The sequence below is a fragment of the Tubulanus polymorphus genome, chromosome 7, assembly GCF_964204645.1.
Source record: "Tubulanus polymorphus chromosome 7, tnTubPoly1.2, whole genome shotgun sequence".
Lineage (NCBI taxonomy): Eukaryota > Metazoa > Nemertea > Palaeonemertea > Tubulaniformes > Tubulanidae > Tubulanus > Tubulanus polymorphus.
Window position 1 is genome coordinate 21,073,097 of NC_134031.1, and position 24,937 is coordinate 21,098,033.

At 40.0% G+C, this 24,937-nt stretch overlaps 1 protein-coding gene across 4 annotated transcripts in view; it reads right to left on the minus strand.

Annotated features, from left to right (window-relative positions):
- LOC141908629 (uncharacterized) overlaps positions 1 to 24,510 on the minus strand; it is a 94,009-nt gene extending 69,499 nt beyond the window's left edge. For all 4 annotated transcript variants that reach the window (XM_074798737.1, XM_074798738.1, XM_074798736.1 and 1 more), the window contains exons 1-2: positions 24,414 to 24,510; positions 23,048 to 23,480 (exon numbers count right to left, since the gene is read on the minus strand). In XM_074798737.1, coding sequence (XP_074654838.1) covers positions 23,048 to 23,079 — 32 coding nt within the window. In that variant the 5' untranslated portion in view covers positions 23,080 to 23,480; positions 24,414 to 24,510. The remainder of the gene's footprint in view (positions 1 to 23,047; positions 23,481 to 24,413) is intronic.
- Positions 24,511 to 24,937: the final 427 nt, after the last annotated feature.

The window sequence follows — 24,937 nt, forward strand, 5'->3', positions numbered from 1 at the left end:
GCGACGGTGGAGAAAATCGAAAAACATTCGATCCGGCGAAAGTTGCGGATGACGCGAAGGCCGCACAATTAAACCATTAACATATTGCGGCGTTATCGTCGGCGGACAATAATGATTCCGATGATTCCAACGAATCGATAGCGAATCGGGCAAAAGTGAGCGAAATAAAAACCACGAGTTCAAGAATCACGACAATGTTGCCAGAAACGTGATATATAACACAAGATGAAAGAAAAAAGAGAATAAAAAAGTTTGAAAAGTCGGCTACATTTATTCAGTTGAGTTAGGAAACGAGACATGTCTCGTCGGAAGAGTACAGAACAATGCAGCAACTAATATCAGAAATACAACTCTACCAGCTCAGTTTTCATTCCAAAAAAACCTTACAATTTTTTTCTGGAATTAGTATTATTTCATTTAAACTCCTATACCTCGAGATTTTCACTGTTAATATCGCGAGGTTGGATTTCTCAGTTCGTACACTACTTATGGATAGTTTTAACGCGTGTGATTCACGGAGTTCCGGGTGAGAGCTATTTCTGTTTGGCTGAAGAGTAGAGATGGAGTCCCTGTTCTATGCCAAAAAGCGATGATCAAATGGTTTCGTAATTCCTTCTCCTTTTCCACTTAGAATATTCATTTAATCATGCGTTCGCATCTTCTGGGAGAAGACCATTCACAAACAAGCTTCGCTTTTCAATTTCGTTACAATAATATTGAATCACCGGGTCTTATCCACGGCGACCTCGGTTCAATAGATGACAGGACCTGCTGACATCATTCGACGACGCGAAAACTAATTTTTCCATGACATTGCTCGAACATGACTAGAAAGATGATGCGAACTCGGTCGAACACGAGCACCGTGTATCGTTTATTTCATGCCGTGTTTACAATAAACTTATACACTATTTACAAATCTATTTATGAATTTAAAATCATTAAGCAAAATATATGGAGTTTGAGGAGTTTTGCACTGTGACTAGATGTGAATAGAGACCATCGTTACACTTGCTTTTATACATCTTCGATTGACCGCTTTAACAGATTATTCTACAACTAGACGAACTTGAACAGACAATTTACTCCACATGAAACAGGTTTTTACTGGATTTTAGATTCAAATTTTAGACCTAAATTCAAATTATAGACCATGTATGTTATATCTCCATTTATTTTCTTATGAAAGTTCTTTTTGGTTTCGAATATGAGAACCCCTTTTTGAATTCCAGGCTACAGCTAGCCCGGTAACACTTGTAATGTTCACACTACGGAATTAGACCTAGATCACGCTTTATACGCTCGCTCGAAGTCGACGTATTTGACCGGGCGAAAAGATGACGACGGAAAAAAAAACAACCGAACAAACAACATACGGACGACGACGTGTTCATAATTTTTTCCGGATCCGCTTTCGCAAGTTTTTAAACGTAACGTAATTGATACGTAGTCGTCGTCGTACTGAGACACGTCTAATGAGCGTCGAGCCCATGTGTGTCCACGTGTGTGTACCAATTGAAATTTACTCATACGAGAAACATCGCTGTCGGATTCATCGACCGATACTGACCGAGATAACGCAACCTGCCGCTGATGACATTATTAACGCGATATTAGAAGATGACGATGAAGAACTGGCAGCCGGCGAGTTGTTGTCCAGTTACAAATTCCGGGACGAGTACCCGGGCAGTGCACGTACGCTTAATATTACGTTACTGGTTTCGAAGAGATGAAAGAATGCAGCCGCATCACCCTGCAGGTCGATCGATAGATCTAATTTACGTTGTCATCCTTATGCAATCTCTCGTTCGCGTCTCTGGAGAAAGGGCACACCTGGTGCTTACAAATATTGAATGGAGCCCCGGTATAGCGGCGTTTGATGATGCCATGTGCGCCGTACGAAAAATACTTCTTGAGCCATCATCATCATCATCAACATCCAGCAGCAGCAGCAGCAGCAGCAGTGGTAGCATCATCATCAACAAACAATGAAGAAAAACGCAATGCGAAAAATATCTCCCGCTGTCGTTGTCAGAATCGACCAATTGGCAAACGAACTCGATTAAACAAACCCAGATCAAATGTAGTCAACTCAAAACGAGGAAATAATCTTTAAGTCAAAATGAAGATACCTGAAAAACTACATTCGTTGAGAACGATGTTAAATCTTTCCCACAGTTAGCCATAGAAATCCCTACACATCTCCGGTTAGGTACCAGCAACGAGAATCCTGTTTGTGACCAGTGAGAATCCACTAGGTGCATTAGTTTAGAAAAAATATTTGGGGTCAGAATTGTTTTAGAGCGGGACTCTTAGATGATCTGGCAGAAGAGAGGTTGCTGTGCTCGTAAAGCCTATAGGTGACCCTAGCTTTACTAGCAAGTCACGTCATCTGTTGGGAGAGCCGATATTCTGGTACCCCATTGAATAGCATTATTTGAGGCAAAGCTTAAAAAGGTAAAAAAGGTTAAAATAGCATCGAATGACATTCGCACAGCAATTATAATTCACCTCTTACACTGTCAAAATGAAATATGATCAGATCGTTGTTGCATAATGGTTTGTGATGAACATCCTGATGATAAGTAGACAGGTATCTGATATCGAGATATACTCTCTCTCATAATGTGCATGTATGTAATATTTTTTTTGGCGCCGTAAAAACCGTTACAATAATGTTTATATACATCGATACCTCCTGGTATTGCGCTATAGAAGTTGTTGTGTATGAGTCTATGCTCACTATGTCATCAATATCGGCCGTTCAAATACAATCTTGAATTCTGGCTTTGATTTTGTAATTAAATATATTTCATAGGCCTTTTTGATAAATCTTAATAATCATATATGGAGGCTAGACTGGTTACCAGTCAATTCAATTCAATAATTGATATATTTCAATTTGAAAAAACTTCATCGATCCCTAATATCATATAATATCATTAACCTTCGACGATATTCAGCTATATATGTGGTAAGGCATCAGTTTATCTTGTTTTAGAAATCCCTGAGATGATTATCAAATTTGCAGGTATTGAAAATCTCTGTCTTGACAAAAATGGCAACTTCAATAGGAAGGCAACCGGTCCCGGACCACAAGGCAACCGGTCCCGGACCACTCGAAACCAGCCCATAAATCCACCCTTGTAGAGATGGGGATGATACGAAGACAAACCACAGAAAATACGAGATTGAATGACTACGAGTTAGATAAAAATCATCTTTATACTCGAATGTGACTTTTAGAAATTTGTACAAAATCTGTGAAATTCAATCTGATGTTGAATAATGTAAACTTACAGCCGTTATCATCATGGTTTCTATATTATACTATGAGGTGTTTTAATATCGATATTCTTTCCTTGTTTTCGGATAAACTAAACTCGAAACTAGACTCGAAACTCGCGATCAGCAAACTAAAATAAAGAGATATTTTTCACGACTAAATTTCATTATTTTTCTTTATATTCACAGTTATATCACGTCTACTAAAAGATCTTCCTGCGAAGGGTATTACACAACTGTGTATTCATATTTAATGATCCTCACACAACTCAGTGTCATCTGTCCATATTCATTATATAATTTTTATCAGCGCGAGGATGTATTATTATTCGTGTCACGTTGTTGGTCGTGTCATTTTCTGCCCAGTGAACCGTCGACAGCGGCGTGATGACCCTTGTTTTTTTTTTTGTTCCGGCGTAGTACCGCGCGCCATTATTCGCCAACTGTTCACCTCCATATGTCTGCGGCCAGCCATACGACGAATTAATGATTTCTTTGAATATAATTTCATACATAAATAGGTACAATTATAAGAAGGACAACCCCAAGCTCGCTGGGCTGAGCCCGATAGAAGGATTGCCCTAGGAAAAAAGGAATTTATAAACTATTTCAATATTAAGCTGGAAACTCTTTCTATTGTTACGTGGTGCTCTTTCTCCTGGGACGCACACCGCAGAAGGTCAGACCTTGACATCGTTTTTACAACCGGATCCCGAGGCCAAAATGACGATTGTCTAAGAAATAAAAGTACGCCGTGGAAATTCGCACAATGACAAAACTGAACAATTTGTTCAGTTCAATTCGGGGCCATCAAAATTACGTGCGGCTTCACCTAACGCAGCATGGTGTGAACATTCACGTGATCTAAATAACTTTAAAAAACTCTTTCAAATAATCAGCAAAATAGCTACGTTTAGAGAGCGTGTTTTTATAACGTAAATTGACAATAAAACTATGAGATTTTACATTCTCCACAAATGGATTTCCAAGTTTCCTCGAATCTACAACTTTACGACTATTTTCGTTGTCAATATAAAGAAGAACGTTATGAAGAACTGGGTAAATTTATAATTGCCACAATCAGCAAAACAATCCAATTAGTGCATTACGCAATATTTCCTTTCAAGAAACGTGATTTTTTTTTCTAGCAAAGTTTGATTTTTTAATTAACCCTGTAAATATCGATGAAAGGCCATCTTTCAACAATTCGTACATGTATCACATGCATCGCTTTATTGTATAGCCATCAAATATATATTTTTGAGGGAGAGAGGGAGGGAGGGGGAGAGAGGGGGAGAGGGGAGGGAGGGAGAGAGAGAGGGAGAGAGGGAGAGAGGGAGAGAGAGAGAGAGAGAGAGAGAGAGAGGAGAGAGAGAGGAGAGAGAGAGGAGAGAGAGAGGAGAGAGAGAGGAGAGAGAGAGAGAGAGAGAGAGAGAGAGAGAGAGAGAGAGAGAGAGAGAGAGAGAGAGAGAGAGAGAGAGAGAGAGAGAGAGAGAGAGAGAGAGAGGAGAGAGAGAAATGCTGCGACGGGGTCTGGTCCTACAGATTCAGCCGGGTAAAATTTAACCAATTTGTGCCAAACAGACCCATTTTACACCATGAATGTTTGGCCCAGTCCAAATTCATCACTGACGCTTGCGTGATTATCGCTGGTCGGTTCCACATTTTAGGACTGACCAAAAAGACTGATCATGTCTGTTCTAAATTTTCGGCATCATTTCTGTATATGTGAATAGAAACTTTGATTTACTAGCGATGTAGTGTCAACTGGCTGATGGTCCTAGAGTCACTAACGTAATGAATGAATTATAGTTTGTATAATTTCAGATATTCTATTCTTGAAATTATACATATTTGGTTATTTTTCTCTGCGTGGTCACTGTCATTTAGTGTCAATTAAGTGGAAATAATCAGAGACTCAGCCTATAATCAAAGTCATTAATGTAGCGAATATTACTTTAAAAACAGTTTGAGAGAAGCCATATATATCACTCACCTTGAGAGTGTTATATTTATTAAAAAGTTAGTGACGTAAAGCCAGGCCCTTTTAGCTCCATGGTAACAATACAAGTCGTAAACGAAAAACTGTTGCGTTTGGCTTTTGATATCGCTTTCATTAGAAGTAGAAAGTTCCATATTTTTACACTTCATTACAAACATAAAAGCGTTTGCACTTTTAAAACAAACCAGTTCAACTAGGAACTTTATTACGAATGGTTGGTTTTCTTTCAAGAGTTAAAAGGGCAAAAGTCAACTCATTCTATGGCTTTAGAATGAAGCTTCACTGACAAGTAATCCCCTGGTCTGTTTGGCCTATTTACCTGGACTGCCTCGCTGACCAAAACATTCAACTTGCGAGACACATTAGATATGTCACAAGGGCATCCAAAGGTGAATATGACCGTTTAATTCGTATTGTACTTAACAATAGCCAATATCCTGGGAAAATATCGCAAACGCTTTTCTTAAGAACTAATCAAATAACGCTAGCAAAAGATGAAATGCAAACCGCAGGTGTTTATAGCCCAGAACTTCAAACTTTTCTGATCTGATCTCCTGTGCCCGCGGACCCATTCGGGATGTCGGCAAGTTGTATTACAAGTGCCGATATAAGATCGAAGCTGTAAAAGACTTGACTTTTATTCATAATTTCTATAACAAATTGACCTCTTATAAAGATATAACGAGAAAGTGAAGATCAACGCGACCAAAATTGAATGATCTTAAAAAACGAAGCCATTGATTATTTTCTTTTGAGAACATTTTCATACGCACAAATACCGAGACATTCGACATCCCGTCGCACTAACTTTTTAACTTTACAGGTCGATAAATACCGACTGTCGACAAAGCGTAAAACTATGCTATCTACTACTGAATGAAAGAACAACAGTAAAGAACGGTGTCCGTCGAATTACGAGCTGTTTTTTCTTAACGGCGCGAGCGAATGAAAGATTCACGCCGACCGTCTGATAAGGAAGGAAGCAGGGCAAGCGCGTTAAGCCGCGCAATACTTCAGACATGAATCGTAGAAATTCATTATCCTTTTACTTTTGTGATCAACGCGCTCGTTCATCAGCTAGTTAGTTGCTTAAGTAAGTTCGTAAGACTATTTCTTTCTTTTTTTTCTCTCGAAGCGACGTAATTTCGCTGGCAGTCGTAGCTCCGCGGTGACGGGAGTAAAACGAACGTTCAGCGGTGGGAAGATACATAATTGAGACTTGTTGCTCGCTGATTGGACGACGAATACGTCGTCGCGGCGCCCATTGTTATCATAAACGAGTCGCGTTCAACACGCTCGAAGTAAGACGAACGTCTCGGAAGACCCGATGACCCGGTCAACCAACGGCGAATGAAGCTTCATTTCGAAAATACGCGCAAGTTCTTCCCATTGTCTCGATTAGAAAATGGGCGTGAGAACGCTCCTGGCAGACGCCATCGAGAAACCGTTCGATGAAGTTTCAACGTTTTCCGCATCATTTCGGTTAACTACGAAAATATTTCGAACAATAAAATTAAAGACAATAAAAGCGATCAGTTGCTGAGGAGGTAGAGTTTCAGGAAACCTTGAAACAATTTCCCTTCATCGCAAAAACCAACTGAAGCGAAACATTTTCGCAGACAAAACTTAATATTGGACGACCGGCAAATTTCCCGTGGAAACCGCGGTAAAAGACAATATAGTAGCGGCAGAGATGATGGGAGGTGAGCTAACACTCTTTAGAATTGCTAATCGCAGCTACGGGCATTTTTTCCATTTCCTCAAGTCAACCATATCGACTAGATTTCAGCGCAGCCAAGCAAATACGGCTGACAGAAAAAGACGAGTATTATGTCACTCGCAGGATGTCGATGTTCTTAGTCATCAGTACGCGAGAGAGAAACTGCGCGCGCCGCTCTCTTCTTATATAATACATGGAGGAGAAACTAACAACTCACCGTTCACCGTACAAACTCCGGCGAGCTCCGTTAATGGCGGATGCGCGGAAAACAGATTCGTGCGAATAAAAATTGTGGAACAATTTTCCAAACGGAAGTCACTAAACTCCATGACACATTGTTTTTCACCGATCCAGCAGTTTTCAGGTCGACGCAATGTTTTACAATTTTGCAACATCTGGCAAAATTGAGTCCCGTTTTGTCGGTCTTTTCAACTTATGTCAAATGATGGAATCTAAATACAAAAGTTTAAGGAGGAATATATATTATGACAAACACTGATTCAAGTTATCAAGGGTCGATCTCTAAATTCTGTGATGATTGTCTAACTCAATGATTCAAATAACAATCAGGCTCTTTAAGTCAGAAATATTATTACATTCCTTCGTAAAAGTCTGTAGTATTTCTATTATTATTTAGAAGGAAAAGTTGCCCTTTTTGGAATAAAGATCACAAATCAAAACGCACTCAAATACATTAATTCACCTAAACTGAATAAACTGAGGGTTAAAACTTGAAAAGTTACGGGGAAACTTTTTAAAGGACTGGATGTGAACGGCTATAGGCATGAAACGATTTAGCATCGAATAACAAAACATCGATGGAATTTCAGTTAGAAACTTCGAGAAATTATAGTCAGTTTGAAGTTTGTTCACAACAAATCAATCTTTGTTTTATTTTTGTAAATGTGTCATAGTTTTTAAAAGATGATTATAAATAGACTTTTTGAAATCTGATGAATGACATCGTTGTGTCTGTTGGGGAGAGGGGGGTAGGGTTGGGGTAGGGAGGAGGGTAGGGGAGGGGTAGGGAGGAGGGTAGGCCATCATATCTAGTGAATTGTACAAATCCTATTTCTTGATTTTATACATCGATAATTATGTGTTAATTAAGGGGTTCTGTATGAGGTCGATGGATGTGCACTACAGCATCAATATTGACATTTAAAAATAACAACTACAATTGCGAATTAGCAGTTTTTTCAAGATAAAGGTCAAGGTTGGAAATTGTTAATCGGGATTGTAATAGCAAAAATTAGGTTTTTCGCGGATCGAACAACGAGAAGAAATACACAGACACTTGACGGGCGAGAAGTACAGCTCCACCTGACCCCATCGTAACTCTAACCACAGTTTTTTCTTTTTTGCTGCGAAAAAGAGTTCTTACAACGGCAGTAATGATACACGCGGAAACCATTGGCTTCATACAATGAGCACCTGAGAATTGTATTAGCACGAAGCGAAGTGGTCGAGTTACACAGAGATGGTGCAAAATGCACTTTTCAACGTCCATTTCGCAGATTACTTTCTCCCGGACGCCATCGAACTGTTCCCCGATTGGTCGCGGACGGTGACCAATGACTTATACGGTCAATAATCTCGAGGTCTACCGTTCCAGGACGAAGATGGGCTCCTAAACCCGACGAAACTATCGGAAATACCGATGACTCTCATCTCACGCGATAATCACTTTCATTCACACGCGCATTATATGGTTAAATATCTTACGGCTCATGTTCATCGGCCATATCATCCAATCACAGCTCAATTTACCAGCAAAATCCAAATGAACAAAACCTCGAAAGATTCAGTGAATATTGAAAATGAATAGAAGCGGATTGAATATAATCGGATTGAATTGGTAATCGTCAAAAAGTATGATTATTCAGAGTGTTATATAACTAAATCATCAGCTAGATAACAAAAACTTATTCTTCCATCATGCATTTAAACATAACCCCTTTTTTGAAATATTGCAATGGTAGTGTCTGAGTAAGGCTGTGAGTCTGATGTGGTGGTGTCTGAGTAAGGCTGTGAGTCTGATGTGGTAGTGTCTGAGTAAGGCTGTGAGTCTGATGTGGTAGTGTCTGAGTAAGGCTGTGAGTCTGATGTGGTTGTGTCTGAGTAAGGCTATGAGTCTGATGTGGTGGTGTCTGAGTAAGGCTGTGAGTCTGATGTGGTAGTGTCTGAGTAAGGCTGTGAGTCTGATGTGGTTGTGTCTGAGTAAGGCTGTGAGTCTGATGTGGTTGTGTCTGAGTAAGGCTGTGAGTCTGATGTGGTTGTGTCTGAGTAAGGCTGTGAGTCTGATGTGGTAGTGTCTGAGTAAGGCTGTGAGTCTGATGTGGTAGTGTCTGAGTAAGGCTGTGAGTCTGATGTGGTAGTGTCTGAGTAAGGCTATGAGTCTGATGTGGTGGTGTCTGAGTAAGGCTATGAGTCTGATGTGGTGGTGTCTGAGTAAGGCTATGAGTCTGATGTGGTGGTGTCTGAGTAAGGCTGTGAGTCTGATGTGGTAGTGTCTGAGTAAGGCTGTGAGTCTGATGTGGTTGTGTCTGAGTAAGGCTGTGAGTCTGATGTGGTTGTGTCTGAGTAAGGCTGTGAGTCTGATGTGGTAGTGTCTGAGTAAGGCTGTGAGTCTGATGTGGTAGTGTCTGAGTAAGGCTATGAGTCTGATGTGGGTGTCTGAGTAAGGCTGTGAGTCTGATGTGGTAGTGTCTGAGTAAGGCTATGAGTCTGATGTGGTGGTGTCTGAGTAAGGCTATGAGTCTGATGTGGTGGTGTCTGAGTAAGGCTGTGAGTCTGATGTGGTAGTGTCTGAGTAAGGCTGTGAGTCTGACGTGGTAGTGTCTGAGTAAGGCTATGAGTCTGATGTGGTAGTGTCTGAGTAAGGCTGTGAGTCTGATGTGGTTGTGTCTGAGTAAGGCTGTGAGTCTGATGTGGTAGTGTCTGAGTAAGGCTGTGAGTCTGATGTGGTAGTGTCTGAGTAAGGCTGTGAGTCTGATGTGGTTGTGTCTGAGTAAGGCTGTGAGTCTGATGTGGGTGTCTGAGTAAGGCTGTGAGTCTGATGTGGTAGTGTCTGAGTAAGGCTGTGAGTCTGATGTGGTTGTGTCTGAGTAAGGCTGTGAGTCTGATGTGGTAGTGTCTGAGTAAGGCTATGAGTCTGATGTGGTGGTGTCTGAGTAAGGCTGTGAGTCTGATGTGGTTGTGTCTGAGTAAGGCTGTGAGTCTGATGTGGTTGTGTCTGAGTAAGGCTGTGAGTCTGATGTGGTTGTGTCTGAGTAAGGCTGTGAGTCTGATGTGGTAGTGTCTGAGTAAGGCTGTGAGTCTGATGTGGTAGTGTCTGAGTAAGGCTATGAGTCTGATGTGGGTGTCTGAGTAAGGCTGTGAGTCTGATGTGGTAGTGTCTGAGTAAGGCTATGAGTCTGATGTGGTGGTGTCTGAGTAAGGCTATGAGTCTGATGTGGTGGTGTCTGAGTAAGGCTGTGAGTCTGATGTGGTAGTGTCTGAGTAAGGCTGTGAGTCTGACGTGGTAGTGTCTGAGTAAGGCTATGAGTCTGATGTGGTAGTGTCTGAGTAAGGCTGTGAGTCTGATGTGGTTGTGTCTGAGTAAGGCTGTGAGTCTGATGTGGTAGTGTCTGAGTAAGGCTGTGAGTCTGATGTGGTAGTGTCTGAGTAAGGCTGTGAGTCTGATGTGGTAGTGTCTGAGTAAGGCTGTGAGTCTGATGTGGTAGTGTCTGAGTAAGGCTGTGAGTCTGATGTGGTTGTGTCTGAGTAAGGCTATGAGTCTGATGTGGTTGTGTCTGAGTAAGGCTGTGAGTCTGATGTGGTTGTGTCTGAGTAAGGCTGTGAGTCTGATGTGGTAGTGTCTGAGTAAGGCTGTGAGTCTGATGTGGTTGTGTCTGAGTAAGGCTATGAGTCTGATGTGGTGGTGTCTGAGTAAGGCTGTGAGTCTGATGTGGTAGTGTCTGAGTAAGGCTGTGAGTCTGATGTGGTTGTGTCTGAGTAAGGCTGTGAGTCTGATGTGGTAGTGTCTGAGTAAGGCTGTGAGTCTGATGTGGTTGTGTCTGAGTAAGGCTGTGAGTCTGATGTGGTGGTGTCTGAGTAAGGCTGTGAGTCTGATGTGGTAGTGTCTGAGTAAGGCTGTGAGTCTGATGTGGTTGTGTCTGAGTAAGGCTGTGAGTCTGATGTGGTAGTGTCTGAGTAAGGCTATGAGTCTGATGTGGTTGTGTCTGAGTAAGGCTGTGAGTCTGATGTGGTAGTGTCTGAGTAAGGCTATGAGTCTGATGTGGTAGTGTCTGAGTAAGGCTGTGAGTCTGATGTGGTAGTGTCTGAGTAAGGCTATGAGTCTGATGTGGTGGTGTCTGAGTAAGGCTATGAGTCTGATGTGGTAGTGTCTGAGTAAGGCTGTGAGTCTGATGTGGTAGTGTCTGAGTAAGGCTATGAGTCTGATGTGGTAGTGTCTGAGTAAGGCTGTGAGTCTGATGTGGTTGTGTCTGAGTAAGGCTGTGAGTCTGATGTGGTAGTGTCTGAGTAAGGCTGTGAGTCTGATGTGGTTGTGTCTGAGTAAGGCTGTGAGTCTGATGTGGTAGTGTCTGAGTAAGGCTGTGAGTCTGATGTGGTAGTGTCTGAGTAAGGCTGTGAGTCTGATGTGGTAGTGTCTGAGTAAGGCTGTGAGTCTGATGTGGTAGTGTCTGAGTAAGGCTGTGAGTCTGATGTGGTAGTGTCTGAGTAAGGCTGTGAGTCTGATGTGGTAGTGTCTGAGTAAGGCTGTGAGTCTGATGTGGTAGTGTCTGAGTAAGGCTATGAGTCTGATGTGGTTGTGTCTGAGTAAGGCTGTGAGTCTGATGTGGTAGTGTCTGAGTAAGGCTGTGAGTCTGATGTGGTTGTGTCTGAGTAAGGCTGTGAGTCTGATGTGGGTGTCTGAGTAAGGCTGTGAGTCTGATGTGGTAGTGTCTGAGTAAGGCTGTGAGTCTGATGTGGTTGTGTCTGAGTAAGGCTGTGAGTCTGATGTGGTAGTGTCTGAGTAAGGCTATGAGTCTGATGTGGTGGTGTCTGAGTAAGGCTGTGAGTCTGATGTGGTTGTGTCTGAGTAAGGCTGTGAGTCTGATGTGGTTGTGTCTGAGTAAGGCTGTGAGTCTGATGTGGTAGTGTCTGAGTAAGGCTATGAGTCTGATGTGGTTGTGTCTGAGTAAGGCTGTGAGTCTGATGTGGTAGTGTCTGAGTAAGGCTGTGAGTCTGATGTGGTTGCTCTGGCCACAAACAATTCGGATTAAGCAGAATCCACCATAATGAAAAGTAGAAAACTAATATTGCCTAAATATGAATACTATGAGTTGTAAATGAAAGAATTAAACAGTCAGAATTTGATTTCAGATTTGTATAATGTGTTATTCACACCACATCATCAAACCGTCCAAAATCTACAAGTGATACGACTCGACAGTATAAATGAGCACACATCACATGCAATTCCCAATAATGGTTCCCACAGAACCCTTACAGCCACTGCAGAAAATGCAAAACAAAAATTCTAAAATTCGAAACACAACGTACTCCGCCGCGTTGTTGTCATGAAGTCATCTGATTGGTCGATAACGACGTTCGCGCCCGAATTATCTACCAATCACGAGGAAACCGATCCGACGGAGTCGACGGTTTTTTTTCGCGCCAATACTGACCAATGGTCAGCGACCGGTGTGATTATCGGTTTCACGCCATCGAGAGCTATGCGCAATGACAGCGCGTGTGAAAGGGATGGTAATATGATTACGTCGTAGTTTCCCCCCCGACTGACAACCGGTGTACTATTTCCAGCGCCACTTACTCAAACTTTACTACGTCAAGAGTAACAGAAACGAGAGATCGGTATAGATTAATTTACACGCACGTTACAACAAAATAGCAAATGACCATTACGACGACACGATGTCTACGCACGCCCTTACTCTTAATAGAAATCTCACCGTTCGGTCAAATTCATTTTCTCGTTATACCGTTTGACATTTACTATTAACTAATGTATATTTTAACTCGGTGTCGGGTGGCCCTATCTCATACATACTCGATATAAGTGTTAATATGACCAGAACGGACTGGCAGTTAATCTAAGCATGGATTTTTTTCTATAATGCTTCCCCTTTCGATGAAGACCTTTTGGCACTAATTCAATACAATTTCATATGGATTAAAAATCGAATTGCCAGCTAATTATAGTACGTTTATGGTCTGTAAGGTATGTGCCACAAAAACTGACTGAGCTAGGCCACCCAATGTCCTATCAAGTTGAAATAGACATACATGTATACATTGGCTTTGAACTTTTCAATTCTAATGATAACTGTCCCTTACAATTTACACACAACCTCCGAACAACCTCCGATCTCTGAACAACCTCCGACCTCTGAACAACCTCCGACCCCAGAACTTCTATCTTTTCAATAATCAACAATTTTGGTTACGATACATGTTAGATTGATATCAGTCACAACGGTAAGACTATTCAGCCTATTTTTAAAGCTCAAAATATACGACAAAAATTGATGACTTTTCTCGCGATGAAAAAAGATTTTCAAGAATGATGAATGATTCCAGTTGAGTGACAACTCGTCGCGTACATACTGACATCATCATATTACTGACAGGTTTCATTAACATGTTAATGCAAATCTGTCAACATGTTGTTTCTCGTACCTGCATAATTTGACACAATATACAAACTGATCCTTCTAAAAAACTACTTTACAAAACCTGTTTTCTAATAAAAAGAAAATATCGATTTACTCAATGCGAGAATAACGCGCAGGTTTTTTTTCTTCAAATTTCAGTTTAAAAAAAAAAGCGTATAAGAATTTGTGTCATATTTATCACATTTGTCACAGCTCAAAAATTCAATAAAAAAAAAAAACAAGCGAAGATGAGTTGAGAAGAAATAACGTGTAGTTGTCATGAAGGTGTGCGTGAGCTTTATAACGGTTTCTCAGAAACGCATTGTCAACTGAAGATTGTTGTCACAACAGCAGGGCGGAGACATTGTCTGCATTATTTCTGCCATCCATTTTTGCCGATATCACAACTCTACCTGTTCAAGTTGAATCTCGATGAAATTATTCCTCTTCAAAAGAACCAGAGAAATCTGACGAAAATGATTTTCCACCAACGCTACCAAAAAAGGACCACGACCACCGTCGTAAAGAGATAATTTGATAATAACTGTAAAATGCCACGATGCAGAAAAATGGGTGCGAAAGATTTCATCGAGTTTCTTAGTTGCGACCATATCCTAATTGTCATCTTCAAGATTATAGCCCATTTCGTGCTCGTACCTGTTTAGCCTGGGCAAAAGTTGACTCAAGCCTCATCCGGACCAATTTGGGCCCGGTTGGAAACGTACCCGTGTGATCACGGCTTATCGGGATACAGTTGACTACACATCGACGAAACTTTTGGCCTCAATCTTTTTTTTCTATATCGCAAAATAAAATTTGATAAATTTCTGACTATCATGTAGGAGAAAAGAGTTGATGATGATAAGACATACAACGATGCAGTAAATTTATATAGGATAGAAATACTGAATTCATGTGTAGAATTGAACTCAGTCGCAGTCAGCTATGAATTCTTCCAGTCAACGAAACAAGATAATTTTTCATTCTTAACTTTCAAAAAATGTGATCCCTACAGACGACGCGCGATGAACCTCACGAGACGGAACCGGTAGAATAAAACAACTAACAAGAATCTATCGGGCGATCGAGGACCCGGCTTATCGCGCAGTCAATTCACGTCGTTTACAACGACAGAACCGAGAGAATCGGAGACGAATCGGAGACGGTGAGAAAGAGGAACCAATAGGGATTCGATGAGAGGTATTAGTACGGTTACGCTACGTGTATTTTACGCAATAAATGAATGATGTTTTAATGGAATGTTGCGACGCTCTATGAATCGACGATCGAATATCAACTGGATACCCTGCGGAATTCATCCATCCATCCGTCTGTCCATCTGTCCTTCATCTACATGAGAAATCAATCTCGTTACTGTTTACGTTTACATACATGTATTTTCAATTAGTCTTTTCTTCCGGTTGAAGTCGTTTGAAGTGTTTTTTTCTTTATCTCGTTGATGTCAATAGATCAGACAATGTCGATGCTGCATTATTGGTCGATTAATGCGTCAATTTTGAGTGAGTTTCACGATAATGACCAATCTCCGCATCATTCCATATCGCCATCTACTAACATTCACCACAATTTGTCGCTAGATTTCATAAATTTACCGAATTGAGTCCTGCCGACTTCCTCGAGATATAAGCCACAATCACACGGAGACAATTGAATCACATTCATTGTTCCGGACCTAATTTGGCACAGGCCAAAAGTGTTCATGTGATCATGTGACTATAGTTTATTTTGAACTCCAGCTGAAGGAAAGCTTTTGGGCTAATTTTTCTTTTCTGTATTGAGGCATTTAACCATATAGGTTTAACATACGGCATAATAAAAACTAACTTATAAAACTTAATAGATAACCGTAGCTTTTTGGAGCATTGAAAATATACGACTATTATCTCAACTGCACACGTCTTCAGTGACTTAAAATGTAGTATATGACATGGCATAAATCTTACATAAGCGAAAAAATGCTATATAACTGATAATGTGTATCAGGAAACCTATATAGCCTACAGGAAACTTCTATATAGTAGGTAAGTGCTGTTAGTTATCGCTTACTGTAAATATAGCAATCTTCTTCACGCTGGGCAAACATTTGACAAAATAACAACACACCAGAAAATGCCTGAAGCAATGAATACGAGGTTCAAGTGAGAAGCAAAAAACTGATGCTAACATCGAAATATAAACATTTTCGTTTTTGCACCTTATGCAAAAAAAGGCAGCCCTGGAGACAGACTTGTAAAAACGAAGTCAGGACAAGGTCCACGTTTAAAAAGAGATACACGGAATACATGATGCACAGTTGTTTTTGTAACGAACAGCTCGATAATCAGCTTTGTAGCATCTTCACGAGGCTGGTTGGAAATATTTCTCCGAGCTGAATCCGAATATGGCTTCAGCCAAGTGGACTTGGATCTTTCTACCTCGACGCAAAGATCAAGCATTATGTAACAAACGCCAGCAAAAGATGACTCATCATCGTCACCATCATCGCCCATCAACTAACGACAAATCCATACATGTCTGGGTACCGAGAGTCAAATTTTCAGGCCATTTACTTTGAACCGACGATGTTTTAGAACCCGGGGGAATTTCACGACGAAATTAAACCGTTTTTTTGGACAAATTCTTTTTCATCTGCACTTACGCAAGATGACTACCAAATTTCAGCGATCCGGCCTAATCAAAAGAATCAACCTCACAAAGCGATTAATTATTGTCTACTGAAAAGTTTGAACTATTTTTTTAACGTAAAACCTTTTGTTACGTATATAGTCTTAGCCATTGCAGCTTTTATAGCTCATTAAAACTCGAAATACGCAACTTTTTCAAAGTTTCTCATTAAACTTTCAGTTCTACAATTTCAAAGATCGAGTACATGTCGAAATTATTCCCCATTCGATAATAATTTCTTTCGTTTGTTTTCGTTGAAATTTTCTTTCCAAAAGCAAAATTCGATCTTTTGTCCCCGGAACTTCGGCTTTGAGCTTTTATGTAACATTTGTCTTAATTAGCTGACAAAGAACTCGTAGTCTTTTTATAAAAAAAGAAAAACTGAGTAGAATTTAATCCAACGATGTTGCATTCATTTGATCACACAATCTTAATAAGTATTTTACATGGATGAAAACCACGCGACTTTTCGGAAATCAAAAGCCACAAAAAATTGGCCACACGAAAAACCAGAGCAAAAGTGCAAAACAATTTCGACACCTGGGATTTTTGAGAAGACATTTGTCGCCAAAGATCAAAGAGGCAATCTCATTTACATTTAAACACAGATATGGGGGTGAACCGCGAGGCTTCAGGAGTATAGTCACCGGTCGTTTCAAACGAATGCAGAAAAATTCAAACGTTCATTTCATCGTCCATTCATTTAACGCCACACGAGCACCGCAGAACGTGGAGCTCTTTAATTAACGGGCAAACAGCCCTAACAACCAACAACACAGGTTCAAACACATCACGCAACCGTGTGTACTAGTACTCTTCAAGGTCAGCGATTAAAAAAAAACAACGTCTGCTTACGATAGATTATCATGGCTGAAATAATCAATACCCCCCCCTCTATTCACTGCTATATGAATGTCCTAATTCTTAGGTATAGATTTTACAATTGCGTTTCATTATTCATTATTCTTTACAATCGATTTTTTTCAATAATGTCGTAATAATCCACGATGGTTGAACGATTTGAAATATAGATTTTGTCTGCGAACTTATCAAAAATCAATTGTTGAGTACAATCGAACCAGAACAATCTATGAAAGTCTGGACTAATGTCAAATAACCGACTGGCGGCCAGCTTCTAAATTATAAATGTCGAACTTTTAATTACGTCATCCGGGTTGTTGAAAAATTTTTTCGTCCCCATTTTTTTACGATGCGATGATTAAACCTAAAGTGTCCTTCCCTTCATTCAATGATGAGGATATGACAGGACACAGTTGAGCTAATGCTGACCTCGAAAAGGGATCGTAACAGATATAGTTCTAGTTCAAAGGTAGATTTAACAGTTCTATAAAAGTAGCAACGACTTTGCGTTGGATTGTTAATCTCTGAATTGTAGAATGCAAAGGGAAAGCCTGCGTACATTCACAGATAATAAATTTGTATTGAGACAGTATCGTTTTTCCCACACGTGTGGTTTTAAGGTTACAATCGGTGAAAAAAATGTTGATACAAGAAACGTCATTCAAGGTAAGAGCCTTGAAATTATTGATATAATTCTAAAAGACAAGAGGAATTCTGCTTATGCTTAACCAGGATTTAATAGAAGATAAATAAATGTCTAATGTATATACCATAAACTTCCCTCGATTTGGACCTTTTGGGAGCCGTAAAAATATATCCAACTTGAGAGACATCTGAGTTGAACGGTTAACAGAGTTGAATGGTTATCGGAGTTGAACGGTTATCGGAGTTGAACGGTTATCGGAGTTGAACGGTTATCGGAGTTGAACGGTTATCGGAGTTGAACGGTTATCGGAGTTGAACGGTTATCGGAGTTGAACGGTTATCGGAGTTGAACGGTTATCGGAGTTGAACTGTTATCAGAGTTGAACGGTTATATCCGACTAGGGCAGAGTCTTGTGTTTATAAGGAGGTAATAAAACTGATCCGATACAAAGTCCAATCATAAGAATATCGAATATGCATCTTTTTGCATCATCCATTCCTTACACTTTGTTTTATATTTCAGGGTTCAAGCTGATCAAAGGGCAACAACAAAATACGCGAGAGAATGAACATTTTGTGAAAATTACTCGGAGTGAAAATTTCCGGCAAACTTATCCACTTAACAGTCACATTACTGTCATTACGTAATCTTTTAGCTCCTGGGCAGAAACACGGGATTTTTGATCAACTCATTCTCACTTGTATTTAGAAGAAGTGTTTTGAGCTACGACTCACAAACTAAATCCAATCACACCCATGACTGGACCCTCTTACTGCATCATCAAATTCCCTGTCGTGCTACCCAGTTTTTCTTAGATGAATTTTAATTTATTTAAACGAAATTAGGAAATGCTATTTTTGAGTTTTATTCCAAGCGGTACGATGCAAGGTTGCATCATTGCTCCGAGGCACAAATATCGTATCGACGTTGACCTAGATGGCTTCCTTACGTTTAAACGTATTCTCGTTCAGTCGGCAGATCTTTCGCGCATCAAAAATCTACCAACTTTTTCGACAAGAACAGGGAATGCATAATGAGGCCCTCGGGCTTTGAGCGGGCGCGTAATTTCTGCTCGGAAGTTATGTTGGAGCGTGATTTCGGATTCAATCCTCGTTTCGAAGAATTCAACGCCGCCAACGAAAACCGAGAGCGTGAAAACGAATTTATCCACGTCTCATATTTCATGTCGTTCGATTTGGCACCGGTCGCCGTGGCACCGGTCTCCGTGTGTAAAACCAACGCAGATCTTCTTTCTCCAGTAACTCACAACGTTATTTCCCTGGTGGGAATAAAACAGTTACCGAGGTAGATCAGAAAACATCTGCGAACGAACGAACGGACCGCGGAACAATCCGCAAACCCTATAGTCGATAACATTGTTACATAATCGTTCCAGATTTTCCAGAAGCGTTTCTATGGTAACGGGCAATGGGGGATCGATTTTAACGAAGCGATCAGATGAAAAATAACCGATTCAATAAAAATACGCGCGTTTTAATAAAACGCTTTGGGTTTGTTTTTCTTTTGCAACGAACGATTTGTTTTTGAACAAGTTTTACATATGACTGAATAGATGCCATTTATTGACCTAATTAAATCTGACGGGCATTTCTATGAAGGAAGGAAAATGTTGTTGTAGCTATGAGCAAGAGGGGATCTAAGGTCTGAGGGGTGTACCCCCGAAATAGGGCATACCACATAACTGAAAGGGTGCCCTGAAAGAAAGCTTATCGGAAAACATTAACTCATTTCGGAAATACAACTGTTTTAGGCATCAGTTCAACGTTTTTCATTTTCCCGTATAATTCCAGGGTAGCTTGAACATTTTTAGGGAATGCGTATCCCCTACACTCTCCCCTAGAACTCACCCCTGAATAGGGATAGAGGTTCTGACGTAACTAATTTATATACTAGCCAAATATTTACCACATCTTGGCTAATATTTGGTAAGCATCTTCCAAATGTAGTTATTTTATAGTCAAATGAAAGTTTAGGCTAGAATGAACGTATCCATGGAAGGAGAGGGATCCAAAATAGCAACTACTCATCAACATATGTAATACTTTCAGTGCATACATATTGAGGATGGAGGGTTACACTATTTTGCGTATACACGGGGATGGAGGGTTACACTATTATGCGTGTATACGGGGATGGAGGGTTACACTATTTTGCGTATATACGGGGATGGAGGGTTACACTATTTTGCGTATATACGGGGATGGAGGGTTACACTATTTTGCGTATATACGGGGATGGAGGGTTACACTATTTTTTGATACACGGGGATGGAGGGTTACACTATTTTGCGTATATACGGGGATGGAGGGTTACACTATTTTGCGTATATACGGGGATGGAGGGTTACACTATTATGCGTGTATACGGGGATGGAGGGTTACACTATTTTGCGTATATACGGGGATGGAGGGTTACACTATTTTGCGTATATACGGGGATGGAGGGTTACACTATTTTGCGTATATACGGGGATGGAGGGTGACACTATTTTGCGTATATACGGGGATGGAGGGTTACACTATTTTGCGTATACACGGGGATGGAGGGTTACACTATTTTGCGTATATACGGGGATGGAGGGTTACACTATTTTGCGTATATAGTACTGTCAAATTATATGAAAAGAAACATAATAAAAATTCATTATCAGATCAGAAAGTACAAAAAATGCCTTTCGACTTAAATACACAGTAATTCCACTGGTGATTGTGTAATTCCACTGATGATCGTCAAATTCCACTGGTGATTGTCAAATACCACTATTGATTGTTTAACAGCAGTCACCAAGATTTATGAAATGTCGAAATGCATTGTTATCACGAGTAAAAACCTAGAGGAAATGTAGGTCTATTGTGAAGCCACCATATATACATACATATATATATATATATATTCACAATACAGATACAACTTACAATTCAATATTGATGTATAAACATATTGTGAAATAATATCTCAGCGGAACAATCAATAATTAATCAGGTTCAAACACTTGGCATCGTTGACTGGCGACCCCCTTCCATACGTCGACAGCCTCATACGTGCGGAGTACTTTAGCACCGGCAAAAATACTGACTTATTGATTTATTGAAATTCAATTATTTCTTATATACATATATATATATATATATATATATATATATATATATATACATAATGCTGAATAGCCATCGATTTTTCACACCATCATCTTACATGTTACTTTTTAAATATGTCTAGACTCTATTAATACAATTAAGAATAGACTATTTAACATCGATTACAATAGATTTTAACCTAAAATGTCGCTACGTAGAAGATACTTGAATATTTGAGTCGAGGATTCTAACCCATAGAGGTATCCTAGTAGTCAATCAAACAAAGACAGGCAATATGTAGCCGCAACTGCTACTGAGATGCATAATATTGTAAAACTGCATATATAAATACGTATTTGAAATTCAATACCCAGTTTATTTGATAAAAAGCCAATAAAAATGATATAAAAAATATGGCAGTCAATTTATTATTGATTTAAAGTATGTACATGCAGACATGTATATACAGTACTTCAGACTAGAGCCTAGCCTGCACTAAAGTGCGATCCCAATTTTCCCGTCTATTCTAATGGAGTAAATGAGCGTACGGTTTCAAGCCATCTGGATCTAAAAATGAAATTTATCAGTCATAGAGACTCCAGAACTCGAATAGCTCTCGAATAGTGGGCGACTAAAGCAGGCATCATATTGACAAGTAAAACTATTTTTGCATTTGTACTTTTACATACTTAAAAATCCATTATTTTTCCAATTTGCGAATTGCATGAAAATTTCACGCAACAACAATGCGAATGCAACAATGGATGGATGTCACCTATGCAGGCTATGCATCAACTGTATTTAAACCACAATTCTTAGAATTCTATAGAATTTTTGAATCTTACATAAGTCCCTTCAATATAGTGACGCAGGACGAACCCCTAAAATTACTCTTAAATTCCAAGTTTCCTGGGACAGGACCCACAGACCCCCTTCCAATTCTTGATGCCAACAACACCAGATCTAACCTTCCATAATTCCTGGCGATATACCCAATATGCTAAATCAGATTTGTATACAGTAGCAGTTTACAATAAACAATGTCAACAACTGCATTCATTTTCCAACATGAAATCAATGAACGAATTGGGAAAATTTATTCCTAATCATTGAAGAATTGATTGATATGAGCTGGGAGAAAAAATCTGGAATTATAGCCAAGAATGTTAGCAATTCCAGCAGTGGCCGAGTGGGTTAAGCCGCCGGTCACCGGTCTCGTCAATCCACGGTTTATGGGTTCAAACCCTGGTGGCGACAGAGTTTCTTGGTCGAAGGTTCTTCTCTGGTCTCTCCCCCATTGGGAAAAAGAAACATCTAACCCGCTTATAATGCCCTGCGTGGCGCTCATCGGGTTGAGGGTGTTAAAAAAAATATGTTAGCAATACGGCAGAACCATTTCCAGTCGATTTGCCACAGAACTCTTTTTTAGAAAAAAATCTCTACAGCAATAGAAGAACCTACATACACTGTGTGATTTTGGACGAGTGATTTTCATTCTAGTTGGTGAAAATTGCGGATAGAAGCATCTATTCTGTTTTGGGATATTTCATAGGCTTAGGCTAATTTCCAATTTAGATTAAAATCCACGTTTAACCGATAATCATAGAGCAGACTTTACAGAATATACATAAATTAAATTAATTCTTTACCATATCATACAGGATACACATATAATGATTATAATTCAATTATTGGCTCCTTTAGAAAAGAAGGAATAATTCGAAATTCAGGAGGAAGCTTCATTCATTCAATTCAAACAATGCAAAGGCTTGAAGATATAAGTAATTTCTATGGATGGATGTTAGGTAGTTACAGTGAGGTAGAAGGTAAGATGCGTACACACAAACACCGCAGAGAGTTGGATAGTCATCAATATGGCTGGCGAATTAAAAAGCACACTATCAGATCAAGTGGATAGGTCAACAAAATCTAACTAAAAAATCTGTGTCATGGGGGGAAAATAGGACAAGTTATGTAACCTAACACTGGGTAGTAAACAATGAATATAAGTCAAGGGACACACAGCATTGAGAATCAGCCGAGGAATGAAATGAAAACTACCGAAAAATATATATATATATATAGACTTACACGAAATCCGAGTAGTTGAATCTCGTTGCCATTGGTCAGTCTGATCCGTGATTGGTGAACCAGAGTTTTGCTAAGGTCGACCGCGGGATTCAGCATATCAGACAAGTTTTATTCGAACCCTTCTTCCCTCGCACGGCAACCAAAAAATCTACAACGTCGACCGAAGCAGTAAAAAATGCCGCCCAAAAAACACGCATTCAGTCGATTCAATCATAGAGGCCTACGCATTCCGGGCCCTCCGTGAATCTCGATGATCGGATTTCAATTCTCGCGATAATTATCCGGCTTTCGTATATAATAATCCCAGAAATACCTTCACAGTCTAACGAACTCGGAGTCTGTAAGACTTCAATTTCAACTCGGCTCCACTCAACAAAAGTCTTCTTCTTTTACAATGGTATTCTGGTTTCTTAGGCAACGAAATCGACACATCCTTAAAAAGTCGCCCAACAACAATGAAACGTGCATTCGGATCGTGAGCCGTAACTCATGTTTAGAAAAAAAATTGCGCCAATTTTTTCGATACAAACTCTTATTCGGATTTTTTATGCCGGTTATGTAATAGCAATGTGTTGGTGAGATATATGGAGCGCTATGCCAGGCGAGACACTCTTTACAGACGGGCTTATTATTGCGATAAAAAAGTACAAGGGGGCTAGCCGATAAAACAGGTTTTGCGAAAATGTAAAAATCTCTTTACACCTGCATTATGCACCCATAACTGACAATGCATTGTGCGGAATTCATTTATTTCGAAGGAAAGCCGACAACAATCCCAAAGCAAGAATTACATTAACGAGCTAGACAAAAACTCCTCCCTACACGCTGCCACCCCTTCGCGAGTGAATGAGTACGGTCCCATTCAAAAATAACGTCTATTATGTAATACTGCAACGCCTGAAATTTACGCAGTAGCTGAGCCTGAATATTTTATCGATTTATAAAAGATGCCGCCGTTCTAGTCTACCATCAAAATCTACACCGACCCCCATTTTTAAAGGTAGAACCTTATCGGAATCTAAATCGGCCCCGTAGATATACTACGGTCACATAGAAATACGTGATATCAGATAAATATCGAACCAACGCCGATCGAATTGATTCAGGGTTGCCCTGGTGACGTAACCACCGAACGGACAGACGTGAGACGGTAGGGTCAAGTACGGACAATGACAGACTGACGAATGGACGCGGGGACGATGGATTGGCCCGATTTTTCACATTCTCGCTACGTGCTAGTAATATAAAGCATACACGTAATAGCAGGCATATACACCACACACAGCGAGCGCCACCGACAATGAATGAATGAATAAGCAGCATTACGAAAGAACACAAAAATATCGACAAGAACGATTATCCTTACCAGAAACGTAACTCTGCTGCGGAATATGTCGACATCTCGAAAGCCTTCATACGATGACCGTATAGCCCCGGTTTTTGGGCGATAGGCTACAATCCCGATGCGAGTCGAGCACCTTATGCTTCTATCTTCGGTTAAAAACGACATGAAGGTCCATAAAAATGTAATTTTTAATGAAGAAATGTCATGAAGAAGAAAAATTGCGCGGCCTTTAATAAATAAAAAGTGTCTAGTACCACCCCTTATCGTAATGCAATAAATATCGAATAATTATGTCGTCGTAAAACAGGAGAGGAGCTTGTTGAGATAGATCCGACTGGTATACTTCAGGTTAGACAACGACGAGAGTTAATTTTATGATACGAATTAAATAAACTCGCGTTTAAAAACTTCAATTGAGCGCACGCACTCGACGTGACAGAAAATATCATTATCATATTTTGAGAATACCAAATCGAACGAGAGAATAGTTGTGGAGAGATGAAGTGAGAGAGAGAAAGAGAACGCCGAGACTTTGATTGTTTCCT